Raw genomic sequence first — 20,469 nt, 5'->3', positions numbered from 1 at the left:
CATCGTTCTACTAAAAAAATCAGCATAAAGAAATAAAACTGAGAAAGTAATACTGTCATCATTGTTTAAAAAGCACGTTCTAGAAATTATTAGTGCTAATTATATAAAATTTTATTTTTTAATGTTTCAAGTATTATTTTTTATACAAGTGTGCATTGATTAACTTTGTTACTTATTTCCTCTTTCTTTTTTTAATTTTCGCCTTCTTTATATATAATTTTATACTATTCTTTGTATTTAATTTTTGACATTTTAATTCTATTTGTTTGGCTAAATTTATCTCTTGAGCCATGAAACCTTAAGCACTATTCTCTTCTTTTACGGCAGGGCGAAATCCGCTCACTTCAAGGACAAAAAGGAAAAATGGAGGCTCAACAAGACGCGGAGCTACAAACCCTCCGAAGACAACTGGATGAGAAACAGAAGAACCTCGACGAAACGGAAAAGAAACTCAAGAAGAGGAAGGAACGACTGGATCAGATGGAACAAGAGCTCAAACGGGTAAGGGAGCTTCAAGGAAGTTTCTTTTCATCGTCTTCGCGGCCGTTCTTCTCGATTTTTGTAAAAAAAATAATACTGTTTCTTTAGAAGAATCTTTCGATTTTCGGCAACATTGAGTTTGTACATTATGAAACTCTAAGCTATTTGAGATATATGGGGTCCTTTTTAAATCCATTTAAATAAATACTAAATGTAGTACATTTAGTATTTATGACACTTCTTCATTTGGATAATTTTACCGCCCCCCCCCGAAAGAAAGTGGGATGGTTCTAAGCTATAGAGTGTGAAGCTTAGATGTAAATACATTCATTTTTGTTGCGAAAAAGGGCGATCTTCTACTGTAAAGCATTCATTAAGCATATCATTGAAAAATATGATTATTTTTTATTGTGAACAATTGGAAATTTCAATAAATACTTTAGTATTAATGCTAGAAACTATTAAAAGGCTTTTGTCCCTTGCAATTTATTATAAAACACTCTTACCTTAGGAAAATTCTCTAAAGATATGAGTGATTTTTCTCACGCTGCTTAGTTTTTAATGGTTCTTTCTTAATTTATGAAGTACGCAAATCATTAATTTCAACTTTTATTCATTTTTACGATTGCCTACTTCTTGAAAATGCCTACTTGCACAACTCCAACTTTTTACGTTATATTATATTTTATATTTCATTTTGGCCCAGCTTTGTTTTATTTCCAAGTTTTGGGTGGCTTTATTAATTCAATTCTACTAAAATTCATTGACCTATAGAATATAATGAATCAAATTTCATTATAATCTTTAAAAGGGTACTTTGAAAACAATATTCCTAATTGTAAGATTAGAATATAAGATTAAGAAAATTGAACATTTTTTTTTTTTTTTTTTTTTTTTTTTTGTTATTCTCCAGTAACACACTCATAGCGTATGAACAAAGAAATGGGGTTATCTTCTTCCAGTTGAATCCCAGTATCAAAACATCTTAAAGAATAGTCGAAATTTTTACTAAAAATTAACATTGTTAAAATGCAAAATCATGTTATTTGCATCTGAAATAGTCTATACGATAAACTATCTCGTAATCAATAAGAGCATTCTTTCTTCTACTTCTGATATATTTACATAATATAATACATTTTAGCTTGCTTCATCCTGTATTTAAGATGCTCTAATATACATTTTCAATGTCTGACACATATCCGAAATTTGACACACACTGACAATTTGAAAGTTAAGATGGCAGATAAATTTTCACTTAAATATATCGTAATATTTTTTGAATATCGTGCTCATATACAGGCGGACAGTTAGACAGTCCTCTCTTTGAGTGATTTGACCCGAATTTTGATACAGATGTACCAAATGTAGAGTAATGTACCAGCAATAAAGTCAATTGGTGTATCGCATTTTTGTGTTCAGCATATAAACAGGATCTTTTGATGGATTTCTCCCAAAATAAGATGCAAAGTACAGTTTTTTGCAAAGACCATAAGCTACATTTCATTCGTCCAGCTTTTATCGTATCTCCAATTCATAGACAGACAGTGCAGGTATCATCAATATGCAATTAAAAATTACGAATAAAAAAAGGAAATTTTAGTTAATCCAAAATTGGCCTTATTCAAGAGAAAGGGAAAATTGAGTTTAGTCTGAATGTTTTTACGCTATATCTACAACATTTTGCGAATGTTATGATTTTCCACTTTCTGCGTTGTCCAAAATCTTCATTAATAGACCACCCATTATATTATTAAATTATCCGTTGAAATTCGGAGAAAAAAATATATTTACATGTCCTATAAAATGATGAAAGTGCATAGAATCGTAAATATTCATTTAGTAATCACGTGTTTACAACTACGCATTTCACGTTTCGCATCAGCATCTTAATGCAAATATTTCAACATCCTGTTAGCTAAAATTTACTTTTCTCATCAAGAAGTGTATTTAAACGTAGGCAACTCGGCAGTTATGTAAGAGCACGTGATAATAATATTGCTTGTTTAGCCACACTTGGGAAGGGCATTTAAGCAATAAAACAGTTATGGATTCTGCGAATACTCATCTGCTAAAAGCTAAAGCTATGAATCATTTGCATGGGAAACGATGTTTTAATGACTGACTATGCAAATGGCGTGAAAAACGGATCGTTTTTTGAATTCCCATCCGTTATATTAATTATAGTTGCAAAAGGGAATAAAAACTTATAAAGAAATGATAGCTAAAATAGATTACATTTTTCATCCTAATTCCGCTTGGGGTTTCTGACCGTTAATTCAAATAGTTGTCAGTTTTTTTTTTTTTTTTTTTTTTGTTTTTTAATATTTGCAGAGCTACAGTTAAAAGAAAATTAAATGGATGCTTAATTTTCCTGTTCAAAGTTTAATGTCATCGTGGATTTATTTTTAGTTCACTGGAGTTCGTTTCTTGGTGTTTTTTTTTTTTGAAAAGTTTAAATTTAGTTGTAATGAAAGTTTTTTTAAAAATAAATTCCTTAAATCAAATTTATTTTTAAGTTTATTAAATTATTTTAACGCTCTACAGAACAAAAGACTCTTTTTTAAAAAAAATCTATAAAAAGAAAATCATCACAAACTGACTACTCCGACCCACCGGAAGGTACTCGGAAAAACTTGAATGACCGGACCACCTCAACAGCAACTTAACCACGGAAACTTTGGTTAAGTCCTAAGGGCCATCACCGGCCACGGTACAACCCTTCTCGAAGAAAGTACATCTCGTCATCGATGGGAGAAATTAAGGTGTACGTACACACTTGAAACTTGGAAAATTGTTCAAAATATCGAATTTTTTTTTATTGCTTAATAATGTTGTCTCATCCTTTAGCTTTCAAACGATACCAAGATGTTGTCCATATTCGCAATATTTCTCGAGTTATAATTATTTTTCTTGAGGAGCTTTCATTAAAAACTCTAGTTACGGTGTTTTTAAAACTGATTTTATGAAGAATGGTATTTTCCCACTATGTTGCTTCATTCAAACAATCATAACTGAACAAGAAATGAACCAAATACAGTTATTTATATATCAAAATAATCTGTATGGAATAGCGGATGTTTTGTGCCTCAATCAAAGTTATATTTATAGAAATAAATTTTTTATAGCTATTTAAATGTTAAAATTACAGAAAAAATCTCGCTTTTTCTATTCATTGTTGATGAAAAAATTGTTTAAAAAAAACTATAAATTTATATAACTTGATTGAGGCAGACAACATGAAGACTAATATTAGGCATCATTTCCAACTAGAATTATGTGTCTGTGCAAATTAGAATTTAAGATATCATGTTTCAAAAAATAGGCTAATTAACTCATTAAATATTATTTAATTAATTAATAATTAGTATAATATGGCTTTTTCTCACTGAAATGAGTTTAAACATATATTAATGACCTACTATAAAAAAACTGAACTTTTAAAGTTAAAATTTTAAAAAAAATCTTCAAGTGTGTACGTACACCTTAAACCCCCACTTTTTCGTGTACCCACAGGGGTGGAGAGAGCCAACAACCTTGCCAGGAGATTCTCATTCACAATTATGAGTTATCCTTTCAAGGGTCTATAAAAAGAAAAGAATTTTGTTTGAAATCAGTAAGAGTGAACTCTACAATAAAAATTTCATTCCCTCTTTCCTCTCAAAAAATTGTGGGGGGTGCATAAGGCCGTGGATGCTTTGCATGGCATTGGCGAACTATAGTTACGATATATTAGATATTTGGAGTGAATGTAGCATTTGTACTTAATATAGCTTTACGATATAGTAGAAGCCTTTAATTGGAGTCTAATCCATGCATTAATGATCATTTCAATGAGCGATCTTCTTGTAATGAGAGTTCTTTTGCTTAAAATATTTTTTCAAATGTGTGAACTGTGAATGACTTTTGTCCAAATAATATTTATTTTCATATTTAGCTAATGAGAAACATCACAATACCATGTATAAACGCATAAGAAATATCAGATAATCTTTTTTTCTGAGTCTCGAGACGCTCTAATGTCCCCCTTCTTCCCTGTTTGGCGACTAATTTTTTTCGCCAAACTTTTCCGAAGGAGCGCAAGATCACAGCTGCGCCTTATAATTCCATCTAATAGTAGCCTGTATTCCGTTAGTGATTTATAAATTAAAGCAGTTTACAGGTACTTTATCATTCAGACAATAGTAAACTAGTCAATTAGAAATTTGTCTAATAATCAATAGAAATCTAATCATTTACTGAACTAACTTGTGATGATATACTATCCATGTCAGTTAATAAATTATAAACGGTAATCTAATCTGTAGAAATCTATATTCGGAGTCAATTAGCTATCAATATCCTCAAATGAATGTATCTATAATAAATTTTTTAAGTATCATTTTTCCTAATTTAACAGTATTGATTACCAATAAGGCTTTTTTCAGTGTGAAAATATTTTTTTTTTCCATTTTACAGGCGGAGTCGATGCGCGGGCAGGCTCCATCTGGTCAACTGGCCGAACTGCAGCGGAAGAACGCAGAAATGCAGAAGGAGTTGGCCACTCTAAAGGAGGAATCGAATCGGTCCCAGAGCGAAGTGGCCAGACTCCTCCAAATCATGTCCACCTCGGAAGAGGAAAAATTTGCCTTGAACCAACAGATCAGCAACTTACAACAGTGAGTTGCTTCAACTGAATTATTTTGAACATTTAAAATGCATTTGTCAGGTTTTAATTATTGTCATATGAATTGTGCTACATTTATTCTATAACTATAATAATAACTATTGTGATAAATATACTATAACTATATCTATTGTGACAAATTTTAATTATATTGAGTTCAGATATCTCACATCAATATAGTTAGCCTGCTATTAAAGTAATTAAAAACAGGAAACATTTTATATTTTTGATTGTTGTTTTTGTCGGTTAGATACTTGAAGCAATTAATTAAAAATAAGGCAACGTACAATTCAGATTCCAATTTATAATTCTTAGCTTTATGTAATACATCGCCAAAAAGAGCTATAGCAAACCAATAATAGCAGTTATCTGTAAAAAGAGACCTGCAATTCAGATAAATAAAGAAAATTATAAAAATAAAATATCAGATTAGTAATATAGTAATATCAGATTCCAGATTTCTGCATTAACTTATAAATCTGGAATCTACATTGCCAAATGATTACAATATAATAGTAAAGAAATACACTAATTGACAATCCTTCAATATTTTTCTTACCCTTCCCCCTCCTACCTGGTATTTTTTGTATGATGTGTTTTATTCAGTTTACTTAAAAGTCTGAGTGAAATTCCTTTTACTTTACATTATTTAAATATTTTTATTCATTTTTCTATAAATTAGTCGCTTTTAGCGACTAGCCAATTCACCGAGGATATTAGTTATGTTTAATTTCAGTAAAATCAGTAGTCAATCGAGTCAAATTCAGTTAATCGAGTTTAGATATATTTAAATGCTCAAAATTCCCTTAACTTGTCAGATATTAAATCCATGTTATCTTAATTATATTGTTGTTCTTTATTATGTATATGAATCTATCTAATGGTAAATATTCCTATGACATCATAGCGCTATTAATAATCTGAAAAGGGACCAATGATTTTGTTTTAAAAAACGTTTTTGCAGTCTGGTCCCATGATATTTCAATCAACATGTGGTCTTCATTTGAGGATATTTTCAATTTTTATATGTAATCTCCTTCAATAGAATTTTTGATCCATTGGTTTTTCGTCTTCAGTTTTCGTAGTGAGACATTTATAATAAATATGAAGAGGCCTTTCAGTGACTCATAAGTTGGGAGCCTTTTACATACAATATAGATACTATCTTTTATTAATAAAATTTCTCGAACTTAGAATGCTGTTGTAGCGTTAATGATCATATTTAAAATGTTTTCTTGCAGATCTTTGAAGGAGAAGGAGAATCAACTAAACCAGTTCCGCAGAGGCCAGCAGGGCGGCGCTGGTGGCGGTTCTCAAACATTGCCAATGCCCATTCGCAGATCGGAACCGGATTCCAAAGATGCGTCAAAGCAAACTCCAGTAAGGATAGCTCCTTTATAACTTCAGAAGATATACGTATTTGCAATTACTTCAGCGTAGAATATATTTTAAAGTTTCAAGTAACTCTAGAATACATTATTTCAATATTCCAATTATTTTAGACTATATAATAAGTTAGGCTATATAATAAGTTAAATTAAATTTCACTTAATTTAACATCAGAAATTATTTGATAATTTGTTTTAATGTTTTTAAAAAGTAAATGCAGAAACATGTGGAACTGAAAGAGACAATTCATGTAACTTAATTTCAGAAATTACTAAATATTTTAGAGATTTGGATTGCTATAAAGCATGCTGTGCTTGCTTTCAAAACATTTGATTCTTAAATTATTATATATATAGAAATTTCTCTAATGTCAAGGCTTCTTCTGTAACGAGTGCTTATGCATCGAATAAATATATGCTGTCTCCGAAATCTTTATAAATTCAACAAAATGTTGTATGATTGCTTGAATGTACTTAGATCCTTCAAGCAAATCAATTTATGTATCATGCTATTAAAAATATTTCATTTATCCACTTTCTATGTTTAGCACTCACTTGAATGTCAAAGATGACTCCAATTGTAATGATTTTTTATGTGCTAAATAAATTCCTCTAGTGATAAAAATTTTAATAATTTGGCATTCTACTTTATATTAAGAAAATTAGGCTTAAAATTCTATAAATTTTAAATTATTTATGATGTGAAAAAGACCAAATAATTTTATTTTATTAGTTAGACGCTTTAGCTATTTCTATAAGAGTTGAAACCTTTTAAAACGAAACATTTATTTGAAGATTCATTCTGAGAAAATTATCTTGAATATATATATACGCAAAATAAGAATTGAAGAAAGCCTTGTAAAATTCCGTGTTAAAATTTACTATAATTTAACATCTTACGATCATTATTACAAGCTATTGTTTCTACCGATTAATACGCAAAATGTGAAGATACATCTTGAATTAATTTAAACACATATGAAAATAATGCGCATGATAGAATTTCGAGTTTTCAAAAAAAAAAAAATTATATTACATTTATGGTAAGAAAACAGGATAAATTTAAGAAAAGGGGTTTTATGAAAAGATAGAGAATGAAAATTTGACTAATTTGTCACTTTAAAATTAATTTATCTCTTGATTGTGAAAAGCCGATGTCTGGTAATTGGCGATATTCTCATTCTTTTGGCGTGTGTCGAAATATTATCATTCTTTCTCACTTACACTGGCAAACATCCCCATCAGCAGGCACTGATGATAAATGGTGAATAAAAATGTTTTTTAAATTTAAAAAAAATTGTAACTTTTAGAATTAAACTTTATTGTTAAAACATACTATGGTATGTATATAAACTTAGTTGAAGCCGAAACGTACATTCTAAATGAGAAAAGAAAAAAATATTCTAAAATTAAGCTTGCTCTAAATCTATGGGATTAATGCTGTACAGTCTTATCTATGTTAGACTTCTATATTCGTCTCTATGATTGCGTCTTCTTGGCTTCTTGCTTTACTTCTCGCCAAAACATATCTGTTCTTACCTTTATACACCATCGTTAATTCAAACGAATAGGAATGCAACCAAATACTTGGTCTTTCAGTCTTTTATTTGATAATTAAACCCATTAGGATCATTCCTAGCGTTTTCTATTACTTTATTTGGTATGTATGGAAGTAGAGGTTACAGACATTCTCTAATCTCCATCTTTGATGGTAGGGTTTGACGGTTTTTCAAACCCGGTTTAAAAAAAACAGTTTTTTAAAGCAAATTTGTCACATTTGTAAACCGGTTTTTAAATTAAGAAAACCGATTTTCCTTCCTCTTCTTCTTCAAAAAAATTGAATTTTATCTGTTGGGATCGATTCGTCTAGGCTTAAGACGACGAGATGTAAGTTTATTAACAAGTGAAGGTATATTTGAATTTCTGTTAAATGAACTGAAAAAATTTAAATACTGAAATAAGTTTGAAATTATTTTATGCTTTAGAAGAACTAATTCAAGAAAGAAGACAAATGGAATTAGAAATTCTTTTGCTGTATTTACAAAATCCACAAAACATTTCTATTTCAGCGAAGAAATCTAGTGTATTTTCTTTAGCTTCAAAAACCGAAATTATTAAGTTATCTGGAAAGCTATTGTCTAGAATATTTCCAAATTCTTATGTGGAAACCAATTCTAATGAAGAGCGGATCGAAGAAACTACTCATAAGAGTAATGCTTTTTTGACAGAAACTGTGGAAAAATCAATTCATAAGTTTCTTGAAGACCCTGAAGAAAAACATACAAATCCAAAGACACTGTAAGCTGAATTTTCATTATTTGAGGTAACGAATAAAAGAATAAAAATCTTAGATTTGTTATTTGAAGACATAAAAACTATAAAATCAAGCTCAATAACTAGTGAACGAGTATTTTTAATTTCAGGCAGTATTGTGTCCAAAATGAAACAAGAATTAGCCACCGTTCAGTAAATATTTTAGGTTTTTAAAATATTTACTGAACGGTGGCTATCCTATTTTCTTAGGAGATTAAATCCTATTTTCTTAGGAGAAATCAAAATTAGTGAAAATAATATTAATATTATTTGAAATTTTTGTTTGAGTTTTCGTAATTTTGTGTAAGTAATATGTATATGTAATCCTTAATTTTTTTTTATATATTCACACTTTGATATTAATTTCGCTATTTGTTATTTTATATAAATAAAATAAAATATTTTTCCTTATTCTATTATTTTAACAAAAATTCGAAAACCGGCTAAAATCGGTTTTTTGGAAATATTGGATTCAAAAACCGGTTTTTTCAAAAGGTCGGTTTTTGTATAAACCCTATTTGATGATAACATACATGTTCTTTAACATTATGCGTATTTAGATCCTCGATCTTTTTTGCAGGGTGCCGGGCCGGCCAGTTTCTTCTCAAGCTTCTTCTGATGTGTCTTGAGTTACTCTTTGCACAATGGACCATACTTAGTTCCAGCGGACATTATTTTTCATTACCTACGATACTGCCATGTGAACAGTAGCGGATATCACTCTACGCCCCTGTTCTATGTTTTTACTTCTTTGTTATACTATAAATATATATATCACAGCAAATAAACAAAAAAAAGAAAGCCGCATGTTGGTTGTGAAATCATCGGTGCCTTCTACATTAAAATAGTCTCTGTCTGTCCTGGCGATTAAGGGGAAAGGCACAGTCAGCCCTTCTAGTATGACTTTAGCTCCTGTTTTATTGAGTGTTTCTGTGTCAGGTGGTCGCCTGCACTTCCGGACCATCCCTTAAATGTGTGCCAATTTTTCTCTCCCAGCTGCGCCCTTCTGAAAAAATAAACCAGCTGCCGTTCCTAACGTTTGTCTAGAGAAAAAAAAATCTGTGAAATCGTCTGTTGCCACTTTGAAGAATACATCGCCTTTTTAGGTAAGTGAAGTGTTTCGTTTTGTTTTATGTAAATATCTCACTTGTTTGAAAACTTTAATTATATAATTTACAAGCAGACAAAATAACTACAGGCATCATGATTTTTAATGTAAGTATTTGGTTTCTAGATTTCAGGTTTAAAATTTGAATTCTCTTACTAGAAACTTTTAAATTTATAATCTTTTAGTGCCGAAGTATGACCAGATCTCACACATCATAGTCAAAATAATCTATTAGTCAATAAATCTATCACATTACCTTGCAGGTCAAAAAAGTATTATTTTCTAAACGAAACGACCTTCATTCTCTCAACTTTCTTTCTTTTTTCAACAATATATTTCTATTCCAAGTGCTTAATGAAATATAAAATAATGAATGAATTTTATTTTCGTTCTTGAAATCGCTGTGTTCACAAGCGTGCAATCATTCGATAAAATTTATTGTATTCAGATAAAATTCCAGAAATGATCCAATGTCTGGAAAACTGTTGTGGTCATTAATTCGTTTCATATTTAACATGGTTAAACTTATTTTATAAAAAAAAATCTTGCATTCATAAAAAATGTATATTTTTACACACATTTTTAACTTTCTGAAGCAAAACTTTATATTTTTAAATATTTTTTTTTTAAGTTTTAGTTCTAAATTATAAACATTTCAGTTCATTAACTTGCTATATTATTTACTCTTTCGATGCAGTTTATGCAGATATTTTCATTTGTTTTTATAAATAATTATCATTTTATATAAATAAATACTAGGTTTATATTCTTTAAAACACATAACATCATTTCATTAGCATTGCTAAATACTAAATATGATTTAACTGAAATAAGAAACTGAACTATTTCTTTACAGTATTTGTTTTTAAAGCAAAATTTGCAATTTCATCGTTTTTTCAAGTGCTAAAATTTTATGCCGAGTTGAAATCCATGCTAGTGTAATAATTTAACAATATGTGTGTTTTTAAACATTTCTAACGGGACGTTAATATAACTAAACTAAACTTAAACATTTCTACTATTTTTGAAGTCTGAATTTATTTTATTTAGTATATTCAACCTCATAAAAATGAATAAGCAGAAGTATGCCAAAAATAATTAAAATATCTATGACGCTGTTAAAATATTATACGTAAAATATGAAAATTGTTAGAGTGAAATTTTTCGCTAGCTTTAATCCTGTGATCATATCTTCTACATAAGTTGATTCTAAATATCTGGCAAAAATATAAAGGCAGACGGAGATGAGCAACATTTTAATACATCTTTTTAAAAGAAAGTTTACGCGCAATGGCATGTTGATATGTTAGACTTTTGCATGCATATAACAGCGACAGTTCTCACCACACTGAGATAGTACATATTGCTCTATTATTTGTTTAGCTTACATGCTTCATAGTAAGATTATATTTTTTTATCTAGACAAAGAAAGGCTTGAAACAGAAGTTAAATTTTATTACAAAACATCTTTTATCTAATGTTTCACCAACTTTCTGAAGTAAAGCATTCATTTTACAATCAGCAATACCGTCAGTCGTACTAATTGCTCCTATTGATTCGGATGCTTTGTGCTTGTTTCTTGACTTTAGCAATCGCTATATTTGAATATAATATTATATACAACGAGTATAATATACATCGTCGTCTTGGGAATATATTAAAATTACGATTTACAAAAACTTTCGTGGAATCCGTCGAAATTGTAGTGACCAAATTGTCATTTTCATTTTCAAATCGAAATTCTTCAGGTATTTACTTGTGTACACCAAATCATGCACCGCTCCTTTAATCTTGAACTGCTGCACTTTTAAATACTATGCCAAGAAAACAAAATCGTTAAAATATTTTGTTTCTTTTGATTTTCCATGTCTTCCATAAGTAACTGTTGTGTTGCTCTGGAAAATACCTCAGAAATGGCTATGAGAAGCTTCTCGTATGGCACTTGGTTCTATCTCCCTTGATACATACATAAATGTTGTAGGGTTGAATTACCTACATTATAGGGATGGAATATATTCTCCTATCATAAGGGCTGTATCATGACCTGTAATGGCCATTAACCTCACATTGTTGTCGCGATGGGCATCATGTTATCACAACAATTGTCATTTAATCTTCCCCGGGGGCCAAAGCAAGGCAGGGATAACTCCTTTATGGGTTATCTCCCTTTCATAACTTCATTTAGTACCTATGTTTAAATAGTATTTTCATATGCACATTTCATTACAAAATATGCCTTTTTTTCTTCGTCAGATATTTTTATGAAATCATTATTTGTCTATAAAAAATTTGATATGTATATAAGGTGGTTAATATGTTTCAACCTTATATGATTATAATTTTTTTTGTTTTGTTTCATTTTTTATTTATAGAAGTTCATCAATGAAGACGTCTTACGCCGTCAGGGCACTGTTGAATTCTAGAGAAGTATTGCAAGCATTTTGGGAATGGATGGTCAAAGTCAAATGCTTTAACTGTCGGAAAAGTCTAATTTTTTTACATATAAACATGTATTTGAATTCGAAATTCTTATTAAAATTGTCTCTATATAATTAAATCAATTAAAAATTATTTTTAAAAAACTAGGCCGATTTAAAAGTACATTATTTTTTGTATTTTTTTTCTAATTTTATATGAATTTAAAATTATCAAAATTTAAAAATTAACATTGTTTGTAAATTATTATTATTATTTTCAAATGTAATTATTCTTTGATTGTATATGAAACCGAAACCTAAAAGGTGCTTTTCTCTTTGATATATCCTTTTACAAAGTATTGATTCAATGTACTGAGAGTCGTGATATTTGTTTCCTTATAATTTGTATAATTTTTCCATAGCAAATCTTATTTTTTAATAGATTATAATTATTTTATCTTATATTATCTATGTGAATTACTGAAATCTATAACAATATTCGATCGAACGCAATGTTCTTTTTTTACTTTAAAATATATTAAATGGATTATAAATGCTTATAGCAAACATTCTTGCTTTTTTCCTTTATTGAAAATAATTTATTGTACTACAAATGAAACACTTTCCGAACGCTATCCAACTGATATCAACTAATCTTAAACCAAAAATCAGGTGTCTTAAGTAAATAAATATTTAAATGAGAAAGTTTACATCAAATTGGTGCTACATTTTAGCAAGCAGTCGAAGATTTTGAGAAACTTGTAAAATATTTATTCATTGAATCATTTTTTTCTGGGAATTTATCATTTCTTAGCATCTTAGCAAACGGTCGCTTAGAAATAAGCGGACCTATGGTATTGTATTAAAAAAAATTGTCCAAAATATCTGAAAGTACATCTTTGGAATGTTGCCCCCCAACCCCACATACTTTCATAAAACTTCTATTTAATAATTTTTGGAGAAACAAGTCCAGTATGAATATTACCGATTAAAAGCAAGATTTGCCACCTTGTCTTATTCAGAAATAGAACAAAATGGAAAACGCAGGTATTCCAATTTTCGATGTCTGCCTTACTATGTAGAAGTATGTATGTTATGATGTTAAGTGTTCTAGAAATGCATTTTTGAGCCTTGCTAAACACAAAATCTTACTTGCAATAGTGCTTACAAAGTGAGTTTGATTACAACAGCGTAGAGCACAACACGCATAAATGGTTAGTAAGTGATTCTTACAACTCATCACAAGAGGTGTGACTTGAGTAGGTTAAAAAAAATGTATCTGACATTCTCATTCGCCATTTTTTTCTTTGAAGTATCTTTCCAAGAACTCTACCAGCAGCAAAAGTCATCTTTACTCCCTTTTTAATTTGTTCACTTCATTCCATGAATGCAAATCTTTTCCCTGTCCGTGTGTCAAGCAGTTAGAAATGTGTGTACAGTTTCATTCTTCAATTAACTCATACCTCTACAACAACAACAACAAACGATACGAAGAGAACATCAAATGTCTAACTTTAACTTGACTGAATGTATTTTTTCAATGATATGAGTCTTCGTGTATTAATTTATAGGTTTTAAGCATGATGTAATTTTCTATGTTTTTTATATTTGTATTCTTTAAGCTACTTTATTCTCACTTATATACGTTTCTGTACACATGGAAATTATTTTTGTACTAAAAAAACTAACTCATGAGTGAGAAGTGTATTTAATTAAAAATAAATATAATTAAACTAAGAAGTAATGGACAAAATTGCATTGTATTGTTTCAGTACTGGTTATTAGTAGAGAATAATTCTTAATAAAACATAAATAAAAAATTTAAAAACATGATGAAAGATGTTATAAAATTGATTATTTTGTTCTTTCATTTCTTATCTTATTGTGTTTGTAGAAATGATATTGTTTATTTTTATAGGTGTGTGCACTGAATGGCCTCAAATGTTTTATAAAAATTTTAAATGCATGTTTACATATTCAAAATCGAAAATTTTTTCCCATGTTAAAATAGCTTTACGTATAATTCAAAGAAGTCAACGATTGTCCACAAACTTGCTTAGGAATCCTAGCTATTATCGTCCAAGTATATGATTATTATGTCTGGCAAGTTGCCAAAAACAATGTATTTGTGTAGTCGGGGAATTTTTTAATTATGAAAAATATCCAAGACATTTAATTTGTTATTCTGCGATTCAGAGCTTCTTCAATTTCGATTGAAGAATAATTTCATTATCATTCAGAAAGATTTATCACGGCACAAAATTGAAAAACAAATAATGAAATGAAGTTTTAATAAATGATGAATGGAAGTTTTAAATTTGGAATGATTAATTAGAAATACTTATTGATATGTACGAAAGAAGACTGATTAAAAGACGACTCTTACTTTAAATTTTGAAAAAAATCTAAAGAAAACAATAATTATGAAAGTTGTGACTACAAAATTTTTCGACGTGTCACTGTTTTCGGACCAAATATATAATTGAAGAAGCTCTTAAACTGCTAATTCATTTATTATTCATATTTTTTCCTATATTTTTTTTACCTTATTTGCTAAAAATTTTTTATTCAAAAGCTTTACAAAAATAATTTTAAATTTTCTTTATGTTAATCATTTATTTTCATCTTATTTTATGATTTAAACATTTATATAATCTGTATTTAGCTTAATAGTTTTGAGTTATATGGTTTTTATCTTATCTTAACTCATCTTTTATCTCATCTTTTTTTATGTTGATTTATCCTAAATATAAAACATGTACACATGCATTTGAAATTTTTGCAAATGTCTGTCCATTTAATGTTTTTGACACCCTACACATCTGCCTATTTAACAATATTATAATGCTGAATCTAAATCAGAAATATATACAGGGTGATTCAAAATTCAACACACAAACTGTTAAGGGAAATAGGGAAAGAAATCTAACAGAACATCTCATATCAAAATATGATAGGAAACTGACTAAGCTAGAGGTTGATATCTGCCGATTCTGTAAATGAATTTTAGTATAGTCATCGAAAGTTCTTGTGCATAAAGGAGACCATGCAAAAGCTTATGAGTAATGAAATGGCCGACATGCACTTTGAATGTAGAATAAATGACAACTATAGGAAATTGAATACTAACGGATTGTATGTATAACTATACCATTGCAGTGGCAGAATTTGAGTTAATAAGAGATATTTAATAGAACATACTTGTAAACCTACTAAATGGAAATTACCGCCAAATTGAGAATTTTCATCAGTTATTGGTTTGTTATTTCTCCTTTCATATATATCCTATAGATTCCAATCATACATTCCTATGTGATTTTGCATGGGCTATAACTTTAACTATTTGTACGATGAATTTTGAATTCCCCTGCGTTACTAAATAATTTTTAGACATTTTTATCTATTGTATATTATTTCAAACATTTTTTTATCTATCATTATTATTTTTTTTCAAAAGTCGGAAGAGTTTTTCACATATGCCAACTGAAGCAACGTCTTAATAGCTCAGTTAACCTGTGAGCTCTTATATTAAAGATGGTTGTGATAATGTTCAAACACATTAAAACAGAATTTTGAAAAAAAAAAAAATGATTAACTGCTCAAAATACTATATAATGCTGAAAGCTTTCAACTCTTCTGCATTAAGTAATGAAATTTTTTTCGAGAAAAGTTGAGATATTTCATTTTTATATAATATAAAAAGACATCAAAGGCAATGAATTTTATGATTTATTGATATCATCATTATTTAGAAAATCATTTTATTTTCCAACTTTGCTTTGAATGTCTCAAAATTAGAACAGATAGGTTGATTTTTAAAAAAAATCAATAGTAATAGGTTAACGTTATTTAGCTCTAGTTTGTTTAGATCTATTATCAGTTTCGTTAGAGTTAAAATAACATGTATGGAATTATTTTTCCTTAGTACTGAAGATATTTTTATTGGTTTTATTCATTTATGTTTGTTGATTATTCAAAGTATCTTTTAGTTTTTCCATAGCGTAACAAATGCAACCATGCCAAGTTCTCAAACTTTAGCAACTAGTGATGAACGCGCGAAAATGTACTATTTCATGAGAACTCTAGGGAAAAACAAATTCAATATTTCGCCGTGACTGTTGTAGTCTTTTTCTGGTGTTTCCAGGAATGTCAAATGACTTGTTATTTCGTCATATCATGTTTTGTAGTTCTTATTCAAATTTCACCGTTGAAAATCATTCATTGTCAATGAATCAAAAGAAACTTGTTCAACATCATTCTGTGTAATAAATATGAAAATAAAAAAATTGTTAAAATATTTCAGTTGTCATTTGACTTTTGCTAGCAATTAACACGATTTACTGTAGTATTATTCATTGCATATTCATTCATGATCATAGATTCCCTACAAAAATTCATTAACCTTTCATAATCTTGGTTTCATATATAAATTTATTCACCGTTCATAGACACAGATCCATATATAATCCATTTATCATTCATAGTCTTAAATTCATATATAAATTCATTCGCTATTTTCAGTCATATACTTCATATGAATTTATTCGTTATTCATAGTCTTAGATTCATGTATGAATTCAGCCATCATTCATAATCATACATTTATATATACTAATTAAATTTAGCTTCATAATCATAAACTTAAATTGTTAATGAAATATATAAATATTGTTAATGAAAAACCCCAAAATACGTCTAGTGGTTGACGCATAAATATGTTTTACACTTCGCGAATGAGCAATAATAAAACACAGTTGAAGTCTCTTATACAAGAACATCACTTGAAGTAAATAGCAATACACAAGCAGCAAAACATTCAAAAATAATCACAAGACCACAAAGCCCTCAGAGATAACTCGCTGTTGATCAATACTCCAGTAAGAAACTTCGCTCAACTACTCGCTTAACTCAATAGAACAACTACTACTCTCTCTCTCTCTCTCTCTCTGTACTGATCTGCTGGTTATTAATTTCTTCTCTCGGCTTTTTATAGCCTCCTGACAGAGAATTAAATAATCTAAAACAAACATTGGAACTTGAGTCCTTATAAAAGCAGTTCCAAAATTCTTGAATAGTTTAAGTCTTTCATTTTTGAAGCCAAATTGTCACCAAGTTAGTCTCGAAGGTCGAGGTTCATTGTAAATTCATAACCATAAATTTCATTAATATCCATACATTTTCACTTTTTATCATCATAATTCATAGTGCAATTCCTTATGTTTATAATTAAAACTATTGTAATAATTATCAATTCTAATATTAATAATTAATCTGGTTTTATGATGATACATTGTACTATCTTCCTTATGGAAGAATACCAAGGAGTCTCCGTAGACTCTATCTTTTTATTTACACATAGAAACAAAACTTACAGATATTTACAGAACAAAATAGCAAAGTAATGTTGCTAAACAATCCAAGTGAAACGCTTTAATGAAACCATCGTCATAAAGGGATATCACCACCACTAAAATCGGTCGATTATAGTAATCTTCAAAGTAATTTTTTTATACTTAAGCAACTTAAACTTTAATACTTTTTTAAATAAGCAACTTTTCTTCTTGACCAATAATAATGTAATAAATTGTTGCTGTTTTTTTTTAAATTAGCCATGATAAAATTAAAATTTTATATTGTGATTTCATTTTCATTCAGTCTTTCGCTACTATTAGCAGAACTCATAATTAATACTTGTTGTTGTTAATATGATTTACTAAGTTTGACGAGTTAAAACATAGAATGAACGAGAACAAGAAATGGTAAAAGGGAAATTTTCATTCTCTTTCCACTTTGCCACTATATTGCTTACTTTGCTTACCGACCTTATTTGAAAACTGGCAGAGCGTTGTGGAGTTTGTCAGCAAATTACTCTTTGTATTTGGAATTATGAATACGGTTACGGTTACGGTTTTTCTCGTATTACGGAATACGGTTTTTCTCTAATCAAAATATAAATATAGGACATGTTCGATTGAAAATCTACAGTAAAACCACTCAACTCCTATTAAATTAGACTTTTATCGGAAACGCCATCTAGGGAAGATCACTAGAATGAATCAGATACTTCTCTTTTCATCTGTCAAAAATTCTTTAACTTCATTGAATATGCTAGACCAAGAGGAATTATAACAGTCACTACGAATGACTTAATTTTATTGTCGTTCTTAAATAGGACTTCTTATTATCGGATAGCTCGGAAAGTTGCCATTAGTTACCTATAGCTTACGTTAATTACCATAGGGATACCGTATTACTGTTTCCAACTGTTAAGTATCAAATTTTGTCTGAAAGGTAATGCTTTTGTTAATAGTTTCATCCATACATCATTAATATCGATTTAATTGTGATTATTAAGTGTCAAAGTAAATGAAGAAAACGAAAAATCGTATTCTCGACATTCGAGGTGTTTATTTTTTTTTTTTTTTACCAAATAAATTTTTTTAAGCCGCAACAATGCTGTAAATAACAGAATAGTACACAAATTGTTAAATTCAAATTAGTCAAACTTGTCATTTAAAACTAATAAGTTCCAGATACTAATAAGTTGTTGATGACCATATCAAGGCACTGATGATATATAATCAATTTATTACCATTGAAAAAAAGAGGAAACTTCAAGCCTCAAATTCAACTATTTAAAAGCGCTAGATGCCATTTGACTTCGGTAATCGCTTTATTGTATGAACAATAAAAATACATTTAATTTATAATAAATGCATTTAAAAAAAATTTGATTAAAAATTATTATTTTAGTGAAGATGTATATGGTATCACATCCCAAATTCAATGAATAATTTTAAAAAAGAATTATTATTACCAAAGGAATAAATATATATGTTCTTAATTTGTTTTACTTGCCTTTCAGTCACGTAATTTGGTATTGAAAAGAAACACCAAAAACATCTTTTATTAAATGCTCCATTTTAGGAAATTGGAAGGCGTTCTGTAAAATCATAAGTTTATCGAAAGTTTCTGAAAAACGATTCTCAGAAATAGGAAAATGTTTCACGTTAAAAAATAGTTTCATTTGCAAACTCTCTCATGAATCCAAAAACAATGAAACGATTTCCCTTTAAATAAAAATAATAATTTAATACAGTATTTTACAAATCATACACAAGAATAACAAATAAAATATTTACAAATTGTATGTAAGGCAAACAAAATAATTATTGACATTCCATCTTTTTCCAATCTCTTATATTTATAGCTATCCGCCTTTGGAGACCAGTTGGTTCTCTGGAATGAATTATTGCTAAAATTTCAATAGTTTCCCGCAGCAAAACATTTTTAAATTTGAAATTTTGATTGACATATGAATCAAACTATTTCTAACTCCTCACACTATTCTGGTCATTGAGCTTTACAATGGATAAAAATAGGCATACTTTAAACAAATATCACCATTGCTTTATTCTGAATTTAAATCTTAACTTTAAGTGCAATAAAATATCAAAATATTTATTCAAAATATGCCTCACAATGTTACCTATTCAACATGGAAAAATAAACAAAATCAATCTTCCTATCTTGATCATCAACAATGAAAAATAAATTCCAAGGCGTCATATCAGAAATAATAATGCGAGCGATTTCAGTTTCACTTGAACAAAAAAGATATTCTGTTATAAAATACGCTTTAAATATTTTATTAATATTAATTGAAACATAAATTAAAATTATATGGTAAAAAACTTAGAATCACTGAAAAGATAACTTTCTGAATTTCAAGATGCTGCAGAAATCTTATTCTAGTGCAATATTTTCGAAAGTTATTGCGGGAAAATATCTGAATTACGTTTAATTTTTAATTACTCAAAATTCTAATTAAGCGCTTATAAAAAAATAGCTCCCAGGTGCAAAGTATAAATATGCCAATAATTCTAGGTTAAACAGTCAGGTCTGTACAAGGTCAACGAGCACATATTCATCTTTATCAGTAGTACTTATTAGTTGGATTAATGTTGCAGTAAAGAGTAAAAGAAGTGTCAATTACCTAGACATGGGAAGTAAACAACGGTTTAGCATCATTTGTTCATTTTTGAAGAGTCTTTACTTAGGAAAAACATTTTTCTGATAGCATTTATTCATTTTAGA

The 20,469-nt window shown here is 28.8% G+C and overlaps 1 protein-coding gene across 1 annotated transcript in view; it reads left to right on the top strand.

Moving 5' to 3' along the window:
* Nucleotides 1-12,540, top strand: part of LOC129963391 (myosin-14-like) — a 131,769-nt gene extending 119,229 nt beyond the window's left edge. The window contains exons 10-14 of the mRNA XM_056077731.1: nt 328-501; nt 4,939-5,138; nt 6,388-6,526; nt 9,428-9,953; nt 12,328-12,540. Coding sequence (XP_055933706.1) covers nt 328-501; nt 4,939-5,138; nt 6,388-6,526; nt 9,428-9,466 — 552 coding nt within the window. The 3' untranslated portion in view covers nt 9,467-9,953; nt 12,328-12,540. The remainder of the gene's footprint in view (nt 1-327; nt 502-4,938; nt 5,139-6,387; nt 6,527-9,427; nt 9,954-12,327) is intronic.
* Nucleotides 12,541-20,469: the final 7,929 nt, after the last annotated feature.

This window comes from Argiope bruennichi, chromosome 3 (assembly GCF_947563725.1).
Source record: "Argiope bruennichi chromosome 3, qqArgBrue1.1, whole genome shotgun sequence".
Classification (NCBI taxonomy): domain Eukaryota; kingdom Metazoa; phylum Arthropoda; class Arachnida; order Araneae; family Araneidae; genus Argiope; species Argiope bruennichi.
The sequence above is the reverse complement of the archived record's forward strand: the minus strand, read 5'-3'. Positions and strand labels throughout refer to the sequence as shown.